The 18,911-nt window shown below is 44.4% G+C and overlaps 1 protein-coding gene across 1 annotated transcript; it reads left to right on the forward strand.

Moving 5' to 3' along the window:
* Positions 1-10,552: 10,552 nt before the first annotated feature.
* Positions 10,553-12,491, forward strand: xcr1 (X-C motif chemokine receptor 1). Its single transcript, XM_016996466.2, has one exon. It carries the CDS (start codon positions 10,646-10,648, stop codon positions 11,678-11,680), a length of 1,035 nt encoding a protein of 344 aa, XP_016851955.1. The 5' UTR covers positions 10,553-10,645; the 3' UTR covers positions 11,681-12,491.
* Positions 12,492-18,911: the final 6,420 nt, after the last annotated feature.

The raw sequence follows: 18,911 nt of genomic DNA on the forward strand, positions 1-18,911 counted from the left end.
CAGCATGTTAAAGCGCTGAGCTGCTGAACTTCTGGACCAAAAGGCCACAGGTTTGAATTGGGGGAACTGACAGAGCCCCCACTGTTAGCCCCAGCTTCTGCCAACCCAGAAGTTCAAAAACATGTAAATGTGAGTGCATCAATAGGTACTGCTCCGGTGGGAAGGTAACGCCGCTCCATGCAGTCATCCCACATGACCTTGGAGGAGTCTACGGACAACGCCGGCTTTTCGGCTTAGAAATGGAGATGAGCACCAACCCCCGGAGTCAGACATGACTGGACTTAATGTCAGGGGAAAACCTTGACCCTTTACCTTAACTACCACCAATTCCTCAATACTTTATTTCCCCTACCACCAGACTTTGCCACAGCAACGCGTGGCCGGGCACAGCTAGTATTTCATATAATGTTTGTTTATTAAACCACTCACATTAAAAAGAGTAGAAGTTTTAAAAAAAACAAAGAGTGCAACATATTTAAATGATGTGGTGTTTTTTATCATTTCAACCAATGTGGTCAACTGTAGGTGGTCCTGCAATCTTTCCTATTGGGACTGAACCAGGAGCAGTCTTTTAAAGCTTTATTGATAGGTAACTGGATAAATTATATATCAGAATCAATATTCAGATTTACCATATGATATAACATTCATCCACTAAACATTAAACCACAAAAGGTAACCACCAAAACACAATGGCTTTCATGCCATTATGACAAATAGTGATAACAACAACATCATCAACAACAACAACAACAACACTTTATTTATATTCTGCCCTATCTCCCCAATGGGACTCAGTGTGGATTACAGTACACATACATGGCTAACATTCAATGCTGTTTGTACAAACAGAACAGAACAGACAGAACAGGTGTTTGAAGTCTAGCTTCGGTGCCTTGGAGGTTGTGCTCGGATTCAGCCATAGGGAGTGCTGTTGCTCCATTCTCTATGACTAAGAGCCATCAGGACTTCCTCCTTCCTTTCGGCCACTGGTCACCGGCATTTTATGGTGTCGTAAAATACCTCCCCCGCTAAATTAGCAGTACCTATTTTCTCTATTTACAACTCAGCTGTTTTCGAACTGCTTAGGTAAACAGTGAGCAGGGCTTGACAGTCATGTGCTCACCCCAACCAGATTTCGGACTGGCCACCTTTCGGTTGGCAGATCTTATGACTGCTGGTAGTTTACCAGCTATGCTAGAGCCCAGCCCATTAAAGTTATCCTCATTATGTCCTTTTTTCTGTTATCTTCTACTATAGTGTAAATCTACAATCACAATATCTCAAGGGTGAGGAAGCTTTAATACTCTAGATGTGGATAATCTACTATTCCCATGCCATTTCCAAGATCTTAATCACTTCTTGAAGCTGCTATAATCCCTCACGAGACTCTTAATTTAGAAACGACTTCAGCAGAAGCCAAGGGACCGATTTACATTAGTGTTTTAATTGCGATGAAAGGGAACCATTGGAGGGCATTTGGGATTAAAAATATTTGAACCCTGCGGACCACAACATTAGAATTAGAAATACGCCCAAAATTGTAATGGCAAGGGCTCAATGGGCTTTGCAAATAGGATGACTCGAATTCAAGCACTAATAGAAGAAACTTTGCTTTGCAAATAGAGAATCCCAAATTCAGGCACTAACTCTCCATCTAAAAGGATCATATTTCTTGAAGACTGAAGCCCATTCTACACTGCCATGTAAAATCCAGATTATCTATTTTGAACTGGGTTATATGGCAATGTAGACTCGTATAATCTACTTCAAAGCACATATAAATATTTGATATCATATTGAGGAGGGAGCAACCTTGTTTTCTGCTGCTCTAGAGACTAAAAGGCAGAGCAATCAATTCAGATTGCAGGAAGTGATTCTACCTAAAAATTAGGAAAAACTTCCTGGTGGCAAAAGCGGTTTGACGGTGGAATATGATGCCTCGGAGTGTAGTGGATTCTCCTTCTCTGGAAATTTTAAAGTAGAGGATTAATGGCCATCTGTTGGGAGTGTTTTGATTGTGCATTCCTGCACAGCAGAAGTTTGGACTGGATGGCCCTTGTGGTCTCTTTCATGATTTTATGATTCTAAGAGGTGACTGTAGTATTGTTACTAGCCTCCTCTCACCTGGAGGTGGCACTGCAATCCTGACTATTGAGTAAACAAACAAACAAACAAACAAGAACAGCCCTTTTAGGTTTTATTGATGGGGAGCTGGATAGATTAGGGATCAGCACTAACATTCAAAGTCACCATATGATATTAACCCACTAAACATTAAAACATTAAAGCGAACCACCAAACCACACTGGCATTCATGTTACTATAACAAATAGACATCTTCACAATGGGCATTTCCCCCACCTGTTAACAGGTACAATGATGTAAATCTACAATACCAATATTTGAAGGATGGAGAAGCTTTGATACTGCATCATGCCTTGCCATTGGCTTAACCACCTAGGGATGGTAGGAAATGGACTTCAGCAACATCTGGAAATTCAAAGGTTTCCCAACCATAGGTAAACGGTAAAGGTTTTTCTCTGATATTAAGTCTAGTTGTGTCCGACTCGGGGGGTTGGTGCTCATCTCAATTTCTAAGCCGAAGAGCCAGTGTTGTCCCTAGACACCTCCTAGGTCATGTGGCCAGCATGACTGCATTACCTTCCCGTCAGAGTGGTAGCTATTGATCTACTCACATTTGCAAGTTTTCAAACTGCTAGTTGGCAGAAGCTGGGGATAAAAACAGGAGCTCACCCCACTCCCCAGATTCAAACCACCAACTCTTCAGTCAGTAAGTTCAGCAGCTCAGTGGTTTAACTCACTGCACCACCAGGGGTTCCTTTCCCAACCATACAAACTATTATATATAAATATACATTTAAAACTATGCACTGGAGGTTATTGTCAGGACCCAGGCTGCAAGGCACCAATAACCATACACAGAGACCAGAATCTATCTACTATCTTTATTGAAGGAGTATATAAAGTTGGTAAAAACAAATGTAAATGTTAGTCCAGAAGCAGACCTTTCAGGAAAGGTCAAAATTAGTCCAAAGAAACAATGTCCAATATGAAATATTAAGGTCCAAAGTTGTAATCCAATAACCGAAACACTCACTTGCCAAGCAAGTGAGGGGAGATGACAAGGTCCTTTAGTCCATGAACTTGAGCAAGGCTAGGAAATAACTTGATACTTGGAAACAAGGCTTGAATCGTGACACAAGGTAACGAGGAACAAGAACAAGGTTCGTGGAATTACTTGAGAAAATCCGTGAAACAAGGCAAGGTTTAGTCCTGGAAGGCGAGGCGAGGTCCGAAGGTAAACAAGGCTGGGAAGCAGGAGCGAAGGCTTGAGAACAAGGACAAGGCTTGAACAGGAACGAGGCTTGGAACGGAGCGCGCTGTCCAGACACAACTCGCTCCGGAGGCTGACGAATTGACTCCGCGAAGTTACTTCGCGGTTAAAACACCTATATAGAGTCTAACTTTCCCGCCGAGAGCAATTCTCTGGGAACCAGAAACAAAGCTAATCTCTGAGACCAGATGTTTGACTCCTTAAAGATTCTCACGGAAAGCAGGCTTAATTGGCTAAATTCTTAGCAGCTATTCTAGCACTCCTGCGCGAGGCCGCTTCCAAACCTCTCTGTTGTTTACAAAACTCATGGCGAGAAAACACAGGAGATGTAGGCTCGGGGTTTGTTTGACATACTTCTGGAACACAACTCTCTTGCAGGTGCAAGGTTCCCAGATCTGGCTGGGAAGAACCTGGCTGGGAAAATTCCAGTTCTGACTGGGAAGGTAAAAAACCCAAGTTTTCTTCTTCATCAGGCATCACAATGTCATGAGCAGGACTACAAGGCCCATGAGTCATCACACTATCCCCCTCCTCAAGCCCCCTCTCAAACCGGGACTCTCTCCCCGAGGCGCGAGGTCGTGGCTTGGCGGGATAGGTCTGATGAAAGCGACGGGTTAGATCAGGAGCATGGACTGTGGAGGCGTCTTCCCAAGAGCGTTCCTCAGGGCCAAAACCCACCCAGTCAATGAGATATTGCAGGCGGCGGCGGTGAAAGCGAGAATCCAAAATGTCCTGAACCTCGAACTCGTCCTCCCCATCCACCAAAACAGGGACGGGGGCCGGCCGGTTTACATCTGGCCGCACACCATCCGCCGGAAGGAGCAGGGAGCGGTGAAACACTGGGTGAATGCGCATTGAACGCGGAAGTTGGAGTTTGAAAGTCACAGGGTTCAATTGCGCCACCACTGGATAGGGGCCAATGAAACGGGCATCTAACTTCCGGCAAGGGCGATGGGAGGGCAGAAAGCGAGTGGACAGAAAAACCCGATCTCCTACCTTGATTTCGGGGCCCGGCTGGCGATGTTTGTCAGCGTGGCGTTTATAGTCCTCCTTGGCTTGGTCCAGTTGCTGGAGCAAAAGTTGTTGCACCGCTGTGAGTTCCTGCAGCCAATCTTCTGCTGCGGGAACTTCTGAAGTTTCAATGACAGGGGGAAAGAAACGTGGATGGAAACCGTAGTTTGCAAAGAACGGCGTTTCTTTTGTAGAAGCCTGGACTCCATTGTTGTAGGCAAACTCCGACAGTGGTAAAAGAGAAGCCCAATTGTCCTGTTGGTAGTTTACATAACAGCGAAGGTACTGTTCCAAAGTGGCATTAGTGCGCTCCGTTTGCCCATCTGTTTGGGGATGATGAGCGGAAGATAAACGAGAGTCTATGCCCAATAGTTTTTGTAGTGCCTTCCAGAAACGAGAGGTGAATTGGGATCCACGGTCTGTGATCAAACTCTTGGGCAATCCATGTAATCTGAAAACATGTTGGAGGAATAGATCTGCAGTCTCTTTGGCCGTGGGAAGGCCTTCACAGGGAATGAAATGGGCTAACTTGGTGAAAAGGTCCACCACCACTAGGATCGTGGTAAATTCACAGGAAGGTGGTAAGTCAGTGATAAAATCCGCAGAAATTATTTCCCATGGGCGAGATGGGGTAGGAAGGGGGTGTAAAAGCCCTGAGGGCTTCTCCCTTCTTGTCTTGGAGCGCTGGCATACTGGGCAGGTGTTGACATATTTTTCCACATCCTTACGGATCTTGGGCCACCAGAAGTCTCTTAGGATCAAATGCATGGTTTTAAATAGTCCGAAATGCCCTGCTGGCTTGCAGTCATGACACAGACGAAGTGCTTTTTCCCTGCCCGGTCCTGGTGGGATATAAACATGATTTCTATAGCAAAGCAGTCCATCCTTAAGCGAAAAGGGGAAATGCAGTCCTTGACGAAGTTGGTCCTGCGCCCAGGCATCTGCTTGCTGACTAGCCCTGATTTCTTGAGCACAGAGGGGCCCTGGAGTAGAGGGAGTTGAATCAATGAGAGTGGATTTGGTGTTCCCCACTGTGAGCGTGGCAAAGTTCTCGGGTTGTAGTAGTTGGGATTCAAAGGTCTCCTTGCGTCCTGCAGCGTATTCCGGTTTACGTGACAGGGCGTCTGCTTGCTTGGTTTGGGCTGGGGTTACATAATGAATCTGGAAGTTAAAACGTTCAAAGAATAAAGCCCAACGTTGTTGCCTCTGATTTAGCTTGCGGGCAGTTCTTAGATGTTCTAGATTCCGATGATCAGTATGGACTTCAATGGGAAATTTGGCCCCTTCTAGCCAATGTCTCCAAGTTTCAAAAGCTGCCTTTATGGCTAATAGTTCTTTTTCCCAAATGGTATAGTTTCTTTCTGGTGCGGTTAGTTGACGAGAATAAAAGGCACAAGGATGAAGGTGATCTCCCACCGGTTGTAGGAGTACAGCTCCAATTGCCACATCAGAGGCGTCCGCTTGCACAACAAAAGGAGTTTCAGGATCTGGATGCTGAAGGATTGGCTGGGACGTGAATAATTTCTTTAGTTGCTGGAACCCTTTCTCTGTTTGATCAGTCCAGCGGAAGGGCTGTTTCCCACGGATGCAGCTGGTGATTGGGTCAGACCAGCGGGCAAAATCTGGAATGAACTTGCGGTAATAGTTCGCGAACCCCAAGAATCGCTGCACCTCTTTCTTGTTGGTTGGCGCCCGCCATTCCAATACTGCTGAAACCTTTGCTGGGTCCATGGAGAGCCCTAGAGGCGAGATGCGGTACCCCAGGAAATCTACCTCTTGTAGATCAAAAGCGCATTTTTCCAGCTTGGCATAAAGCCCATGATCCCGCAATCGTTGTAACACCATTTTAACGTGGTTTTCATGTTCTGATTGTGATCTAGAAAACACCAAAAAATCGTCCAGGTAGATGATCAAGAACCGATCTAGATAATCCTGAAAGATGTCATTGACAAAATGCTGGAACGTTGCGGGAGCTCCGCATAAACCATAATTCATAACTCGGGACTCGAATAATCCGAATTTAGTCTGGAAGGCGGTCTTCCACTCGTCCCCTTCTCTGATGCGAACTAGGTTATAAGCCCCCCATAGGTCCAGCTTGGTGTAGTCCTTGGCTCCTCGAAGTCGGTCTAGTAGATCCGAGATTAAGGGCAGGGGATAGCTGTTCCGCTTAGTGATATTGTTCAATGCTCTGTAGTCCACCACCAAGCGTAATTCCCCTGACTTCTTCTTCACAAACATCACTGGGGAGGCGGCTGGGGATTGAGAGGGTCTGATGAATCCCTTGCGAAGGTTTGTCTCTATGAATTCCCTGAGAGCTTCTTGCTCCGGTTCAGTCAGGGAGTAGAGATGCCCTCGCGGGATCGGGGCCCCCTCCACTAAGTCAATGGCACAGTCATAAGGTCTATGTGGGGGTAATTTTTCAGCTTCTTTTTCATTGAATACATCCCAATACTCGGAGTACTTCTTTGGCAAGGTGATAATGGGCTCGGTGTCTGTGGCATGGCAGACCTTGGCTACGAGGCAATGGTTTTGGCAGTACTTTGAAGCAAACTGCAGTTCTCTGTTGGACCAGGAGATGCTTGGGTCGTGAAGTGTCAGCCATGGAATCCCCAAAATCACAGGGAAATGGGGAACCTCAGTAACAAAGAAGGAAATCTCTTCCATATGTTCCCTTATCCACATCCTGGTGGGTTCCGACCACTGGCTTACGGGGCCCGTCTTGAGAGGGCGGCCATCGATGGCTTGCACCACACGGGCATTCTTGAAGTTATGATATTGTAATCCCAGAGAGTCGGCATATTCTCTATCAATGAAATTGTTGGTGGCTCCTGAGTCTATCATGGCGTGGATCATGACGGGTCCCTTTTTTGCTGACCATAAGGTGACCACTAGAAGGAACAGGACCCCGGTTGGCGGCTCTTGAATGGGTTTTTTGACCGGGTTGGCGAGCCTCTCTACGCCCGGTCGTTGGCTTCCCCCGCCGGCTGTGTGCCAGCCGCCTCAGACGCCTTCGTCTCTGTGGAGGACGCCGCCGCAAGACGGGCGGCGGGCTTCCCTTTGGCTGGGCACTCTCTAGCGAAGTGGCCCCCATTCCCGCAATACCAACAGAGGTTTAGGCGTTGGCGGCGGGCCTTCTCGGCGGCATCTAATCTGGGACGCACATTGCCCAATTGCATCGGTACCTCCTCGCTCCCTCTGGGGTATGGGGATGGTGGTGGGGGTCTCCACACTGGACGTGGCTGAACGCTGGCGGGAGCGAGGGGTTTTGCCCCAGCTCTACCGCTCTGGCCTCGTACCCACTGTTTCCTGTTGGCAATCATGACTTCAGCCCGTAAACATTGATCAATGAGTGCTTCAAGAGTGTGGGGAGGATCCACCTTGGAGATTTCCTCCAGCATTTCAATGTTGAGACCCTCCCGAAATTGTCCTCTGAGGGCTACATCGTTCCAGCCGGTGTTGTGGGCCAGCACTCGGAACTCGGCTATGTACTGAGACATGGGTCTGTCTCCTTGAAAGAGGCGGCGGAGTTTGTGACCGGCTGCCTCCAAATTGTCCTCAATTCCCCAGGTCTCCTTAAGGTGGTCCAAGAAGTGTTGCGCTGATCTTAGGTGTGGAGAGGCTTGGTCGAACAGTGCCGTCGCCCAGTTGGCCGCTGGCCCGTCTAGAAGACTGTAGACCCACGCCACCTTGATGTCTTCTTGGGGAAACTCGGCGGCACGGGCCTCTAGGTAAGCCTGGCACTGGCGGCGGAAAACTTGGACCTTGGAGGCTTCTCCAGAAAACTTGGTTGGCAACGCCATGGCCGGGAGGCGGATTCCGCGTTCTCTCAACCCTTTTATTTCTCCATCCTGCGCGTTGAGTCTGTCACGGATGCGGTCCACTTCGTCCTTGCTGATGGTGTAGCTAAGTGGCTGTCCACCTGGCACGGCTCCGGTAGACATTCTGGCCTTGGTTAATTGGTGCTTATGGTGGCGGAGTCAAACTGTCAGGACCCAGGCTGCAAGGCACCAATAACCATACACAGAGACCAGAATCTATCTACTATCTTTATTGAAGGAGTATATAAAGTTGGTAAAAACAAATGTAAATGTTAGTCCAGAAGCAGACCTTTCAGGAAAGGTCAAAATTAGTCCAAAGAAACAATGTCCAATATGAAATATTAAGGTCCAAAGTTGTAATCCAATAACCGAAACACTCACTTGCCAAGCAAGTGAGGGGAGATGACAAGGTCCTTTAGTCCATGAACTTGAGCAAGGCTAGGAAATAACTTGATACTTGGAAACAAGGCTTGAATCGTGACACAAGGTAACGAGGAACAAGAACAAGGTTCGTGGAATTACTTGAGAAAATCCGTGAAACAAGGCAAGGTTTAGTCCTGGAAGGCGAGGCGAGGTCCGAAGGTAAACAAGGCTGGGAAGCAGGAGCGAAGGCTTGAGAACAAGGACAAGGCTTGAACAGGAACGAGGCTTGGAACGGAGCGCGCTGTCCAGACACAACTCGCTCCGGAGGCTGACGAATTGACTCCGCGAAGTTACTTCGCGGTTAAAACACCTATATAGAGTCTAACTTTCCCGCCGAGAGCAATTCTCTGGGAACCAGAAACAAAGCTAATCTCTGAGACCAGATGTTTGACTCCTTAAAGATTCTCACGGAAAGCAGGCTTAATTGGCTAAATTCTTAGCAGCTATTCTAGCACTCCTGCGCGAGGCCGCTTCCAAACCTCTCTGTTGTTTACAAAACTCATGGCGAGAAAACACAGGAGATGTAGGCTCGGGGTTTGTTTGACATACTTCTGGAACACAACTCTCTTGCAGGTGCAAGGTTCCCAGATCTGGCTGGGAAGAACCTGGCTGGGAAAATTCCAGTTCTGACTGGGAAGGTAAAAAACCCAAGTTTTCTTCTTCATCAGGCATCACAATGTCATGAGCAGGACTACAAGGCCCATGAGTCATCACAGTTATGGTGTTTATAATTCTGTGTTAGGACTTATCCACTCCATAGAGAGTAACCACAGCTGCGTGCAGACTTTTGATGGTTCAGCATGTGAATTCAAGCAAATGAATGTTAATGTTTAAAATGTACTATCAAAGCAATTGGAACTGAAACCAGCTCTTTTTCCTTTATACTATTACAAGAAGAAGTAGAAGGGGTAATTTCATCTTTCAAGATCCGTCTGAGAAATAAAGGCAGATTAATGAAGAAGAGTGAGCTGGCATATAGAGTCACAAAGGTCTGCATCCTGGTGGCCATCATTTCGTCTTGTGATAGCCAGTTCCACCGAATGACTATGTAATGCTTGAAGAAGCACTTCTTATTCTCAGTCTTGAAAATACTAGCACGAAGCTTCATTGAATACTTTCAGGCTCAAGTGTTATGGGCAGGGCCGGCCCAAGGTAATTTTCAAGTGTAGGTGAACAGAATTTTGGCAACCCCCCCCCCCCAAAGCAATCACTGAAAAATAAAAGTGTTGGATAAGTGAAAATGTTGGATAATAAGGAGGGATTAAGGAAAAGCCTAAATAAAGAACAACACTCTGAAAACAGAGGAAATCCAGACAGGAAACAATCAGGGCCAGCTAACACCTCCCAACCAAGGAATCCCAATAATTTCTGAAATAGCTTTAGAAGCCATTGACTAAAATGCTGTGACATCTGGCAGTTATCGATATAAGATGGAGATACTGAAGGCCAAACTTGGATTCACTTTTTGTTTTCTGAACCAAAAGGCAAATGTTTATATCATAGTAAAAGGTAAAGGTTTCCCCTGACGTTAAGTCCAGTCGTGTCCGACTCTGGAGGTTGGTGCTCATCTCCATTTCTAAGCCGAAGAGCCGGCATTGTCCGTAGACACCTCCAAGGTCATGTGGCCGGCATGACTGCATGGAGCGGCATTACCTTCCCACCAGAGCGATACCTATTGATCTACTCACATTGGCATGTTTTCGAACTGCTAGGTTGGCAGAAGCTGGAGCTAACAGTGGCCGCTCATGCCGCTCCCGGGGTTTGAACCTGGGACCTTTCGGTCTGCAGGTTTAGCAACTCAGTGCTTTAACATACTTTGCCACCGGGGCGAAATAAATATTTAGTTAATTTATTTTACCAACCCATCCCAAAGCCTTTTTTTTTGCTCTATTTTATGTCAACTTTCTGTTCTGGTTTCAAATATTATCCTTATTCCTCTTCCGTTCTCTAGTTGACTGTGAAAACAGGCTTTAGTCTTTACTTTGATAGATTGTCATTCACAGCGATTGAAGCAGGACACCTTAAAACAAGCCAAATGGCTGAACTAACAGAGAGTACACCAAATACAACAGATTATGATTATGATGAACTACCTGAATCTAACTATTGTTATATGGGTGACATCTCTGAACTCAGTGCCCTGCTTATCAGCATTCTGTACTCTGTGATTTTTCTCTTCAGTCTGCTAGGAAACAGCCTTGTCTTGAGGATTGTCCTGAAATATGAAAGCCTCATGTCTTTGACCAATCTCTTCATTGTGAATCTTTGCATCAGTGACTTGATCTTCTCTTGTACTCTGCCCTTTTTGATCGTGTACCATTCCTATGGGTGGATTATGGGTGAGTTTCTCTGCAAAGCTGTGAGTGGCATCTTCTCTATCAGCTACTTTTGTGGTGTTATCTTTCTGACCATCATGACCATCCTCCGGTACCTGGCTGTGGTGGATCCTTTGTCAACACTGAGAACACAGAAAAAAAGATCTGGCATTTTGGTGAGTTTGGCTGTTTGGGTTACCAGCTTGTTGTTTGTGATCCCTGAGATCCTTTCTATCCAAGTGACAACTGACATTGATGGCCGTTACGGATGTTACTACCAAGCGTTTTATCCCTGGGAGATGGTGGAGTTGTGTCTGAAAGTACTTTTCTTCCTAATATCCTTCATGATCATTGCCATTTGCTACACCGGCATGCTGGATATTCTTCTTAGATCGAGGTCACAAAGCAGGCATAGGACAGTGAGACTCATATTTGCCATTGTATTGGTCTTTTTTCTGAGCTGGGCCCCTTACAATGTGCTTGGTTTTGTATATGCTCTATCCGAACAGAATGTCATAGAGTCAAAATGTCAAACCAAGAAGGACATTTACTTTGCTTTTGACATCAGCCGCACAGTAGCCTACTGCCATTGTTGCCTCAATCCGGTGCTCTATGTCTTTGTTGGGGTGAAATTCAGAAGGCATCTGAAACTCCTCTATAAGCAGTATGCTCAGCGCCATAGAGCAATCCTACCTTCTAGCCCAAGACATCATTCTTCTCACGCCGACCTATATGAGGAACAATCCTTATACTAAAACAAAGACTGTTTGGCACCCTGCATGCATTAATCAACCTAAAAGAAGAGAGGAGGGAAATATTTCTACAATGCTTCCAATACAAGCGCAACAAGTTCATTTACGCAGCCCACTTCCTTGACTCAGAAGACGAAGGCAAGAAATACCGCATGAATAATTTGGTTTCTCGTGAATTTTCTGTACTTTCTGTACCAAATCTGAGTGTGATGTACAATTAATCCCCACCTATGGACTCCAGTTCCCAATCTAGGATGGCTGGTGGGTCTGGAGTTCATAGTCCAAAACAGCAGCTTCTCTGTGTCCTGGATTTTAATATAAGAATGTTTTCTAAGCTACTTTGGCGATCTTTTGGGATAAAATGGGAGGTTGGAGTAATTAATAAGTGATATGCTCCACCCCAACTCTTCGTTTCCTCCATTTTGTTCAAGAGAACAGTAGAAGCTTAATGTTAAAATATCTCTTGAGTGAACCAGGTGGAAATGAAAATGAATATATAGTGAATATAGCATCATTGAATCAGAGGAGGTTGTTAGACCACTACTTAAAGGATATCCAGAAAGAGAATAGACCTCTCTATTTGCAGCACATAGCTCAGGATATGGCTGTCTTATCTCTACATAAAGACCTCAGGAGAGAAAGAGATCATTCCTGTTGTATATAATTGGTCCAATTTTGATTTATTTTTTACGTTCAAGATGCCTGATTACATGGTTGTTGTGTGTCTTTCGGGCTGTGTGGCCATGTTCCAGAAGCATTCTCTCCTGACGTTTCGCCCACATCTATGGCAGGCATCCTCAGAGGTTGTGAGGTGTGGAGAAAACGTTTTCTCCACACCTCACAACCTCTGAGGATGCCTGCCATAGATGTGGGCGAAACGTCAGGAGAGAATGCTTCTGGAACATGGCCACACAGCCCGAAAGACACACAACAACCCTGTGATCCTGGCCATGAAAGCCTTCGACAACACATTGCCTGATTACATGTTTGCTTGGAATCTGTCTATTTTTTAGTCTCTTCTAAAACATTCATCACAACTATCAGTGAAAGAGAAAGGTGGGGAACTTGATTATATACATACAGGATGATCAAGAATACTTTTAAAACATCATCAAATAATGTTTTAATATCTGAATATGATAAAGAATGAAATTATTGATATCCCAACTTTGGTAAGCCAGTATCAGATATTGTATTTGCAACATGTGTACACACATACTTAGGTCCCAACACAGTCACTGACAACACACGTTACTGTTAATCTTGTACGTTAATGTTAAACATGTTAGTGTTGATCTGGCACAAAAAGTTAGGTATATGTAGGTATATGTAGTTGTCACTACATATTGTTTACACATTGATATTAGAAGGATTGTAGCCCAATGACTACACATAAAACCAAAGCTTGAAAATGTTAGTCTTTTGGACCCTAGCTCTGAGGGCCTGTCCACACAGCCATATAACCCAGAATATCAAGGCAGAATAACCCAAAATATCTGATTTGAACTGGGTTATCTGAGTACACACTGCCATATATCCCAGTTCAAAGCAGATAATGTGGGATTTTACTCACCTGTGTGGAAGGAGCCTAAGAAACCACCAAACAGCAATGTCTACATTGGTTGGGAATGGGATGCACTGGGAGTTGTGACCCTCAAAAGCAATTTTCCATAGCTCCATTGGGAACATGGGAAATTGCCTTACAATGCATTGACTATTGATTTTACAAGGATAGCATTATCTGTTTGCACTGACTCACGGTGACTCTTTGGATCTTCAAGCGGATTCTTTTCGCAGTCCTACCAGAAAAAGCGAACTATTAATTGGACACTTTTTAAAATTAAGTGCTTTCCTTCATCTTAAAAAAGATTGTCTGACTATAGTACAAAAGAAATCAATTAGAAACTTGCAACAGAATGGTTAAAATATGCTACCTGGAGTGCCTCATATATTTTCAGGTCGTTCCAGTTCTGTACTTTTACAGTGATTGGTATATATAGCATTGCATTTAAATTGTAGTAATAGCACTGTTGATATACTCATGCTTCTGTATTAGGAATCTTGAGACTTGTAGTATCATAAATACTCATTTCTGGTTTTAAAGCATTTTAACATTGATAATCTCCATGATGGTTTTTAAATGACAAGTAGAAGTAGCAAGTGTTTTGAAATGTCACTAATATATTTTTAATGCTCTGATGCTAATAAAGGCTAATCTGAACACTGAACTTATTCTTAAGATATTGATGACTGAACTAATTTGGAGGATTTTGATAAAGTGGGCTCTGGTGACCAAGTATTTAAATATTATGCAAAGGAGGCAATTTCTACCTGATTTCAGCTAGTAGAATAAAAATAGAAGTAATCTCTGGAGTAATAACCAATGCTAGATTCAAAGAGATTTAAGTTTACTGGGATGGAAAACATGATCATAAGGACATTATCAGTGGATTTAGATTTTGTTGCATTTTAAGGCCTAGGGGCTGAGATGGCGCAGCGGATTAAACCACTAAGATGCAGAACTTGCTGATCGGAAGGTTGGTGGTTCAAATCCACAGAGTGAGGTAAAGTTCCCGAAGTTAGCCCCAGCTTCTGCCAACCTAGCAGTTCAAAAACATGCAAATGTGAGTATATCAATAGGTACTGCTCCATTGGGAAGGTAACAGTGCTCCATGAAGTCATGCTGACCACATGACCTAGGAGATGTCTACGGACAATACTGGCTCTTTGGCTTAGAAATGGATATGACCACCACCCCCCAGAGTCGAACCCAACTAGATTTAATGTCAAGGGGAAACCTTTGCCTTTACTTTAGGTCCTAGTCTTTAGTTTTATGTGTCCTCTACAGTACATTTTTATTTATTTCATTTACATGCTAGAGAGGGGCCCAAGCTGGCTCACAACTGAATCAAATAAAATTTAACAATGACATTTTGCACATAATTAAAACAATTACTTTAAGGTAGTACTGAGTACAGTAGTCTCACTTAGCCAACATAAACGGGCTGGCAGAATGTTGGATACGCAAAAATATTGGATAATAAGGAGGGATTAAAGAAAACCTACTAAAATGTCAAATTACGTTATGATTTTGCAAATTAAGCACCAGAACATCATATTTTACAACAAGTCTGCCACTTGTTTTGGAGTGTGGCTGCATTCGTTTTGTTGTTGGGCATGCTGGCCCGCTGCATGTTAATTCCTAGAGAAATAGCTGTGGATCCGGGCGGGAGGCAAACTGTGTTGGATAATACAGAATGTTGGATAAGCGAAGGTTGGATAAGTGAGACTCTACTGTACTTTAAAAAGGATATTATTTTCTTTTTGAGTAACCATGTGAGTAATTGTGGAAGAGAATTCCAAAGGCTGGGGAAAATCATTGGGCAGTATAGGTCAAACTGTACTATATTATTTTGACACATAGAGCCATTTTCATCTGAATTAATTTTCTTGTGTATTTTCTTCTAAAACCAGCAAATTAAATTAAGAGTATCATCAAATTAAAGAAACAGTAAATCCTGCATCCCTCAAATTAATCGTAAATGGTATTGATCTCAGTGAGACTTACTACCAAGTATACTTGTGTTGGGTTGCACTGTCATTTGTTCATATGAGCTTTAATCAATGAATTGTTTGAATATGAATAAATGTGCAGGTAATAAAAATCTACGGTATTCTAAAGATGTTTTTGAGAAAGAAATACACAACAGGGCATTATTTTGGAGGATATATAGCAAGCAAGCAAGCAATCTAACCAAGGAAGTAAAACATTTCTTTAAAAGAAATATTTAATATTAAGAGTTTTAATATAATGCTGGTATTAAAAATAATGGGCCCACTTTTATTTATTTATTTATTACAACATTTGTATCTCACCCAAAAGGGGACTCAGGGCGGATTACAATAAAACACACGTATATAAAAATATAAAATACAATACAAATCAATTAAAATAGTTAACTAATTAATTATAGCAACATTCATAAAGACAATACTAAATAGCAGATAGGCGCAATCAAATCTAAAAAATACGAGTATCAAATTGAGTTCCAGCACACATTATAATACTTAATGCTGCTAGTGTTGTTCGAAGGCCTGGTCCCACAACCAGGTCTTAACTTTCCTACAAAAGGATTATTATTATTATTATTATTATTATTATTATTATTATTATTATTAAACTTATATACCGCTACTCCCGGTTTGGCTCGGAGCGGTTTACAAAAATAGATTAAAACAATATACTTGGCTTTAAAATAGCAATAAAAACGATAAAAGCAACAATAAAAGCAACAATAAAAACAGACATAGCACCGAGTCTTTCACCCATTGAACGCCTGTCGGAAGAGCAAGGTTTTGCAGGCTTTCCGAAAGGCAAGTAAGTCTCGGGTGGTTCGAGTTTCCACTGGCAAGGCATTCCATAATTGAGGGGCTACAATCGAGAAGGCTCTCTGCCTAGTGGAAGACAAATGATAAGTCCGTATGTTAGGGACTTCAAGCAAATTTTGGTCTTCGGACCGAAGTAATCTCTGGGGTTGGTAGGGTGATAAGCGGGCCCTCAGGTACGCTGGCCCCAGACCATGTAAGGCCTTGAAAGTTAGTACTAGTATCTTGAAAGTAATCCGGTACTCAATCGGTAGCCAGTGCAGCTGTTGAAGAATTGGGGTGATACGCCACCTCGCCGGCACCCCAGCGAGAAGACGAGCCGCCGCGTTTTGCACCAGCTTCAGTTTCTGGATCACTGACAGAGGAAGGCCAATGTAGAGGGCGTTACAGTAGTCGAGCCTCGAGATGACCGTCGCCTGCCTAACTTCACTTGGGAGGGCATTCCACAGGCGGCGAGCCACCACTGAAAAGGCCCTGTCTCTCGTCCCCTCCAGCCGCACCTGTGAGGCTGATGGGAGCGAGAGCAGGGCCTCACCTGAAGATCTTAAACTTTGAGGTGGGTCATAGCGAGAGACACGTTCGGACAGATAAGCTGGGCCTGAACCATTTAGAGCTTTATAGGTTAAAGACAGCACTTTGAATTGTGCTCAGCAGCTGATCAGCAGCCAGTGGAGTTGGCGTAACAGAGGAGTGGTGCGCTCCCTGTACGCCGCTCTGGTTATTAACCTGGCTGCCTCCCGTTGGACTAACTGAAGCTTCCGAACAGTCTTCAAAGGCAGCCCCACGTAGAGTGTGTTGCAGTAGTCTAGACAGGATGTAACAAGAGCGTGGACTACCGTGGCCAAGTCCGGCTTCCCAAGGTACGGGTGCAGCTGGCACACGAGATTTAACTGTGCAAAGGCTTCCCTAGCCACCGCCGAGACCTGGGGCTCCAGGCTCAAATTATGAATCTAGGATCACCCCCAGACTGCGAACCTGAGCCTTCAGGGGGAGTGTGACCCCATTCAGCACAGGCTGTAACCCTATACCCTGTTCGGCCTTCCAACTGACCAGGAGGACCTCTGTCTTGTCTGGATTCAGTTTCAATTTGTTGGCCCTTATCGAGTCTGACACAGCGGCCAAGCACCGGTTCAGGACATGGACAGCCTCCTTAGTGACAGGTGGGAAGGAGTGACAGTCACATCTATAACAGGCATCCTCAGAGGCTGAGACCCCTAAACCTCTGAGGATGCCTGCCATAGATGTGGGCGAAACATCAGGAGAGAATGCTTCTGGAACATGACCATGCAGCCCGGAAAATTCACAATAACCCAACGATTCCAGCCATGAAAGCCTTCAACAACACATTTGTTAAATCTTTAAAAGGAAAGCGAAGGCACAGGAAACTGTTCAGATATTTATTTACAATCATCAAAATAATGGTGCCTTAACTATATAGTTATTTCCGAAACTAAGGCCTAAATCCTATAATTAGTATTGAGTACAGCTTTACGGGTCCAACATATCTTCGAGACCACATCTCTTTCTATGAACCGGCATGGGCTTTAAGATCTACCTGGGAGGCCCTTCTCCGGTTCCACCTCCGTCTCAAATGTGGTTGGTGGGACAAGAGAAAAGGTCTTCTCGGTGGTGGCGCCCTGGCTCTGGAATGCCCTCCCAAGGGAGATCAGGCTAGCCCCTACCCTCCAGACCAGGGGTCCTCAAACTTTTTAAGCAGAGGGCCAGTCCATGGTCCTTCAGAGTGTTGGGGGACCAGACTATAGTTTGAAAATAATACAAATTCCTATTCACAGTGCACATGTCTTATTTGTAGTGGGAAAAAAAGAAAAACAATGAAAGAACAATACATATTTAAAAATAAGAACAATTTTGACCAACATAAACCTACCAGAATTTCAATGGGAAGTCTGGGCCTGCTTCTTGCTGATGAGATAGTCAAGTTAATTAGGATTGTTGTTGTTGTTGCTGTTGTGTGCCTTCAAGTCATTTCAGACTTAGGGCGAGCCTAAGTCTAAAACTGAGGGCGGAGGCCAGATAAATTATCTTGGAGGGCCGCATCTGGCCCAAGGGCCTTAGTTTGAGGACCCCTCCTCCAAACCTTCCACACACAATTAAAGACCTGGCTTTTCTGACAAGCCTTCGATCATGTTTAGATTCTCTTATAATACATATGAGGACCGTTGGTCTCTTTTTTAGCACTTTACAATTCTGAGATCAAACACTGCTGTTTTATCTACAGCCATTGCTGTGAATTTATGATGTCCTGTGGAAGGTTTATTGCCTATGTTTTGTTTCGCACTTGTGTTTTGTATTTTGTGTCACACCTTGAGTGTTTTGTGAACTACCCAGAGTCCTTCTGGGAGATGGTGGCGGAATATAAATAAAGTTTATTATTATTTATTACAGCAGACCCACTGAATCAATGAAATTTGTGTCCATGTTGATTCACCATTTAACAATGGATCAAATGGGTCTGTTCTAGCTGAGACCAACCAATAGGATGCAAACCATAGGTAAAAGTAAAGGTTTCCCCTGACGTTAAGTCCAGTCATGTCTGACTCTGGGGGTTGGTGCTCATCTCCATTTCTAAACTGAACAGCCGACATTGTCCATAGACACCTCCAAGGTCATGTGGCCGGCATGACTGCATGTAGCGCCATTACCTTCCTGCCGGAGCAGTACCTATTGATCTACTCACATTGGCATGTTTTCAAACTGCTAGGTTGGCAGAAGCTGGAGCTAATAGCGGGCGCTCACTCTGCTCCCGGGATTTGAACCTGGACCTTTCGGTCTGCAACTTCAGCAGCTCAGTGCTTTAACACACTTCACCACCGGAGCTCCTATATGC

This window comes from Anolis carolinensis, chromosome 6 (assembly GCF_035594765.1).
Source record: "Anolis carolinensis isolate JA03-04 chromosome 6, rAnoCar3.1.pri, whole genome shotgun sequence".
Lineage (NCBI taxonomy): Eukaryota > Metazoa > Chordata > Lepidosauria > Squamata > Dactyloidae > Anolis > Anolis carolinensis.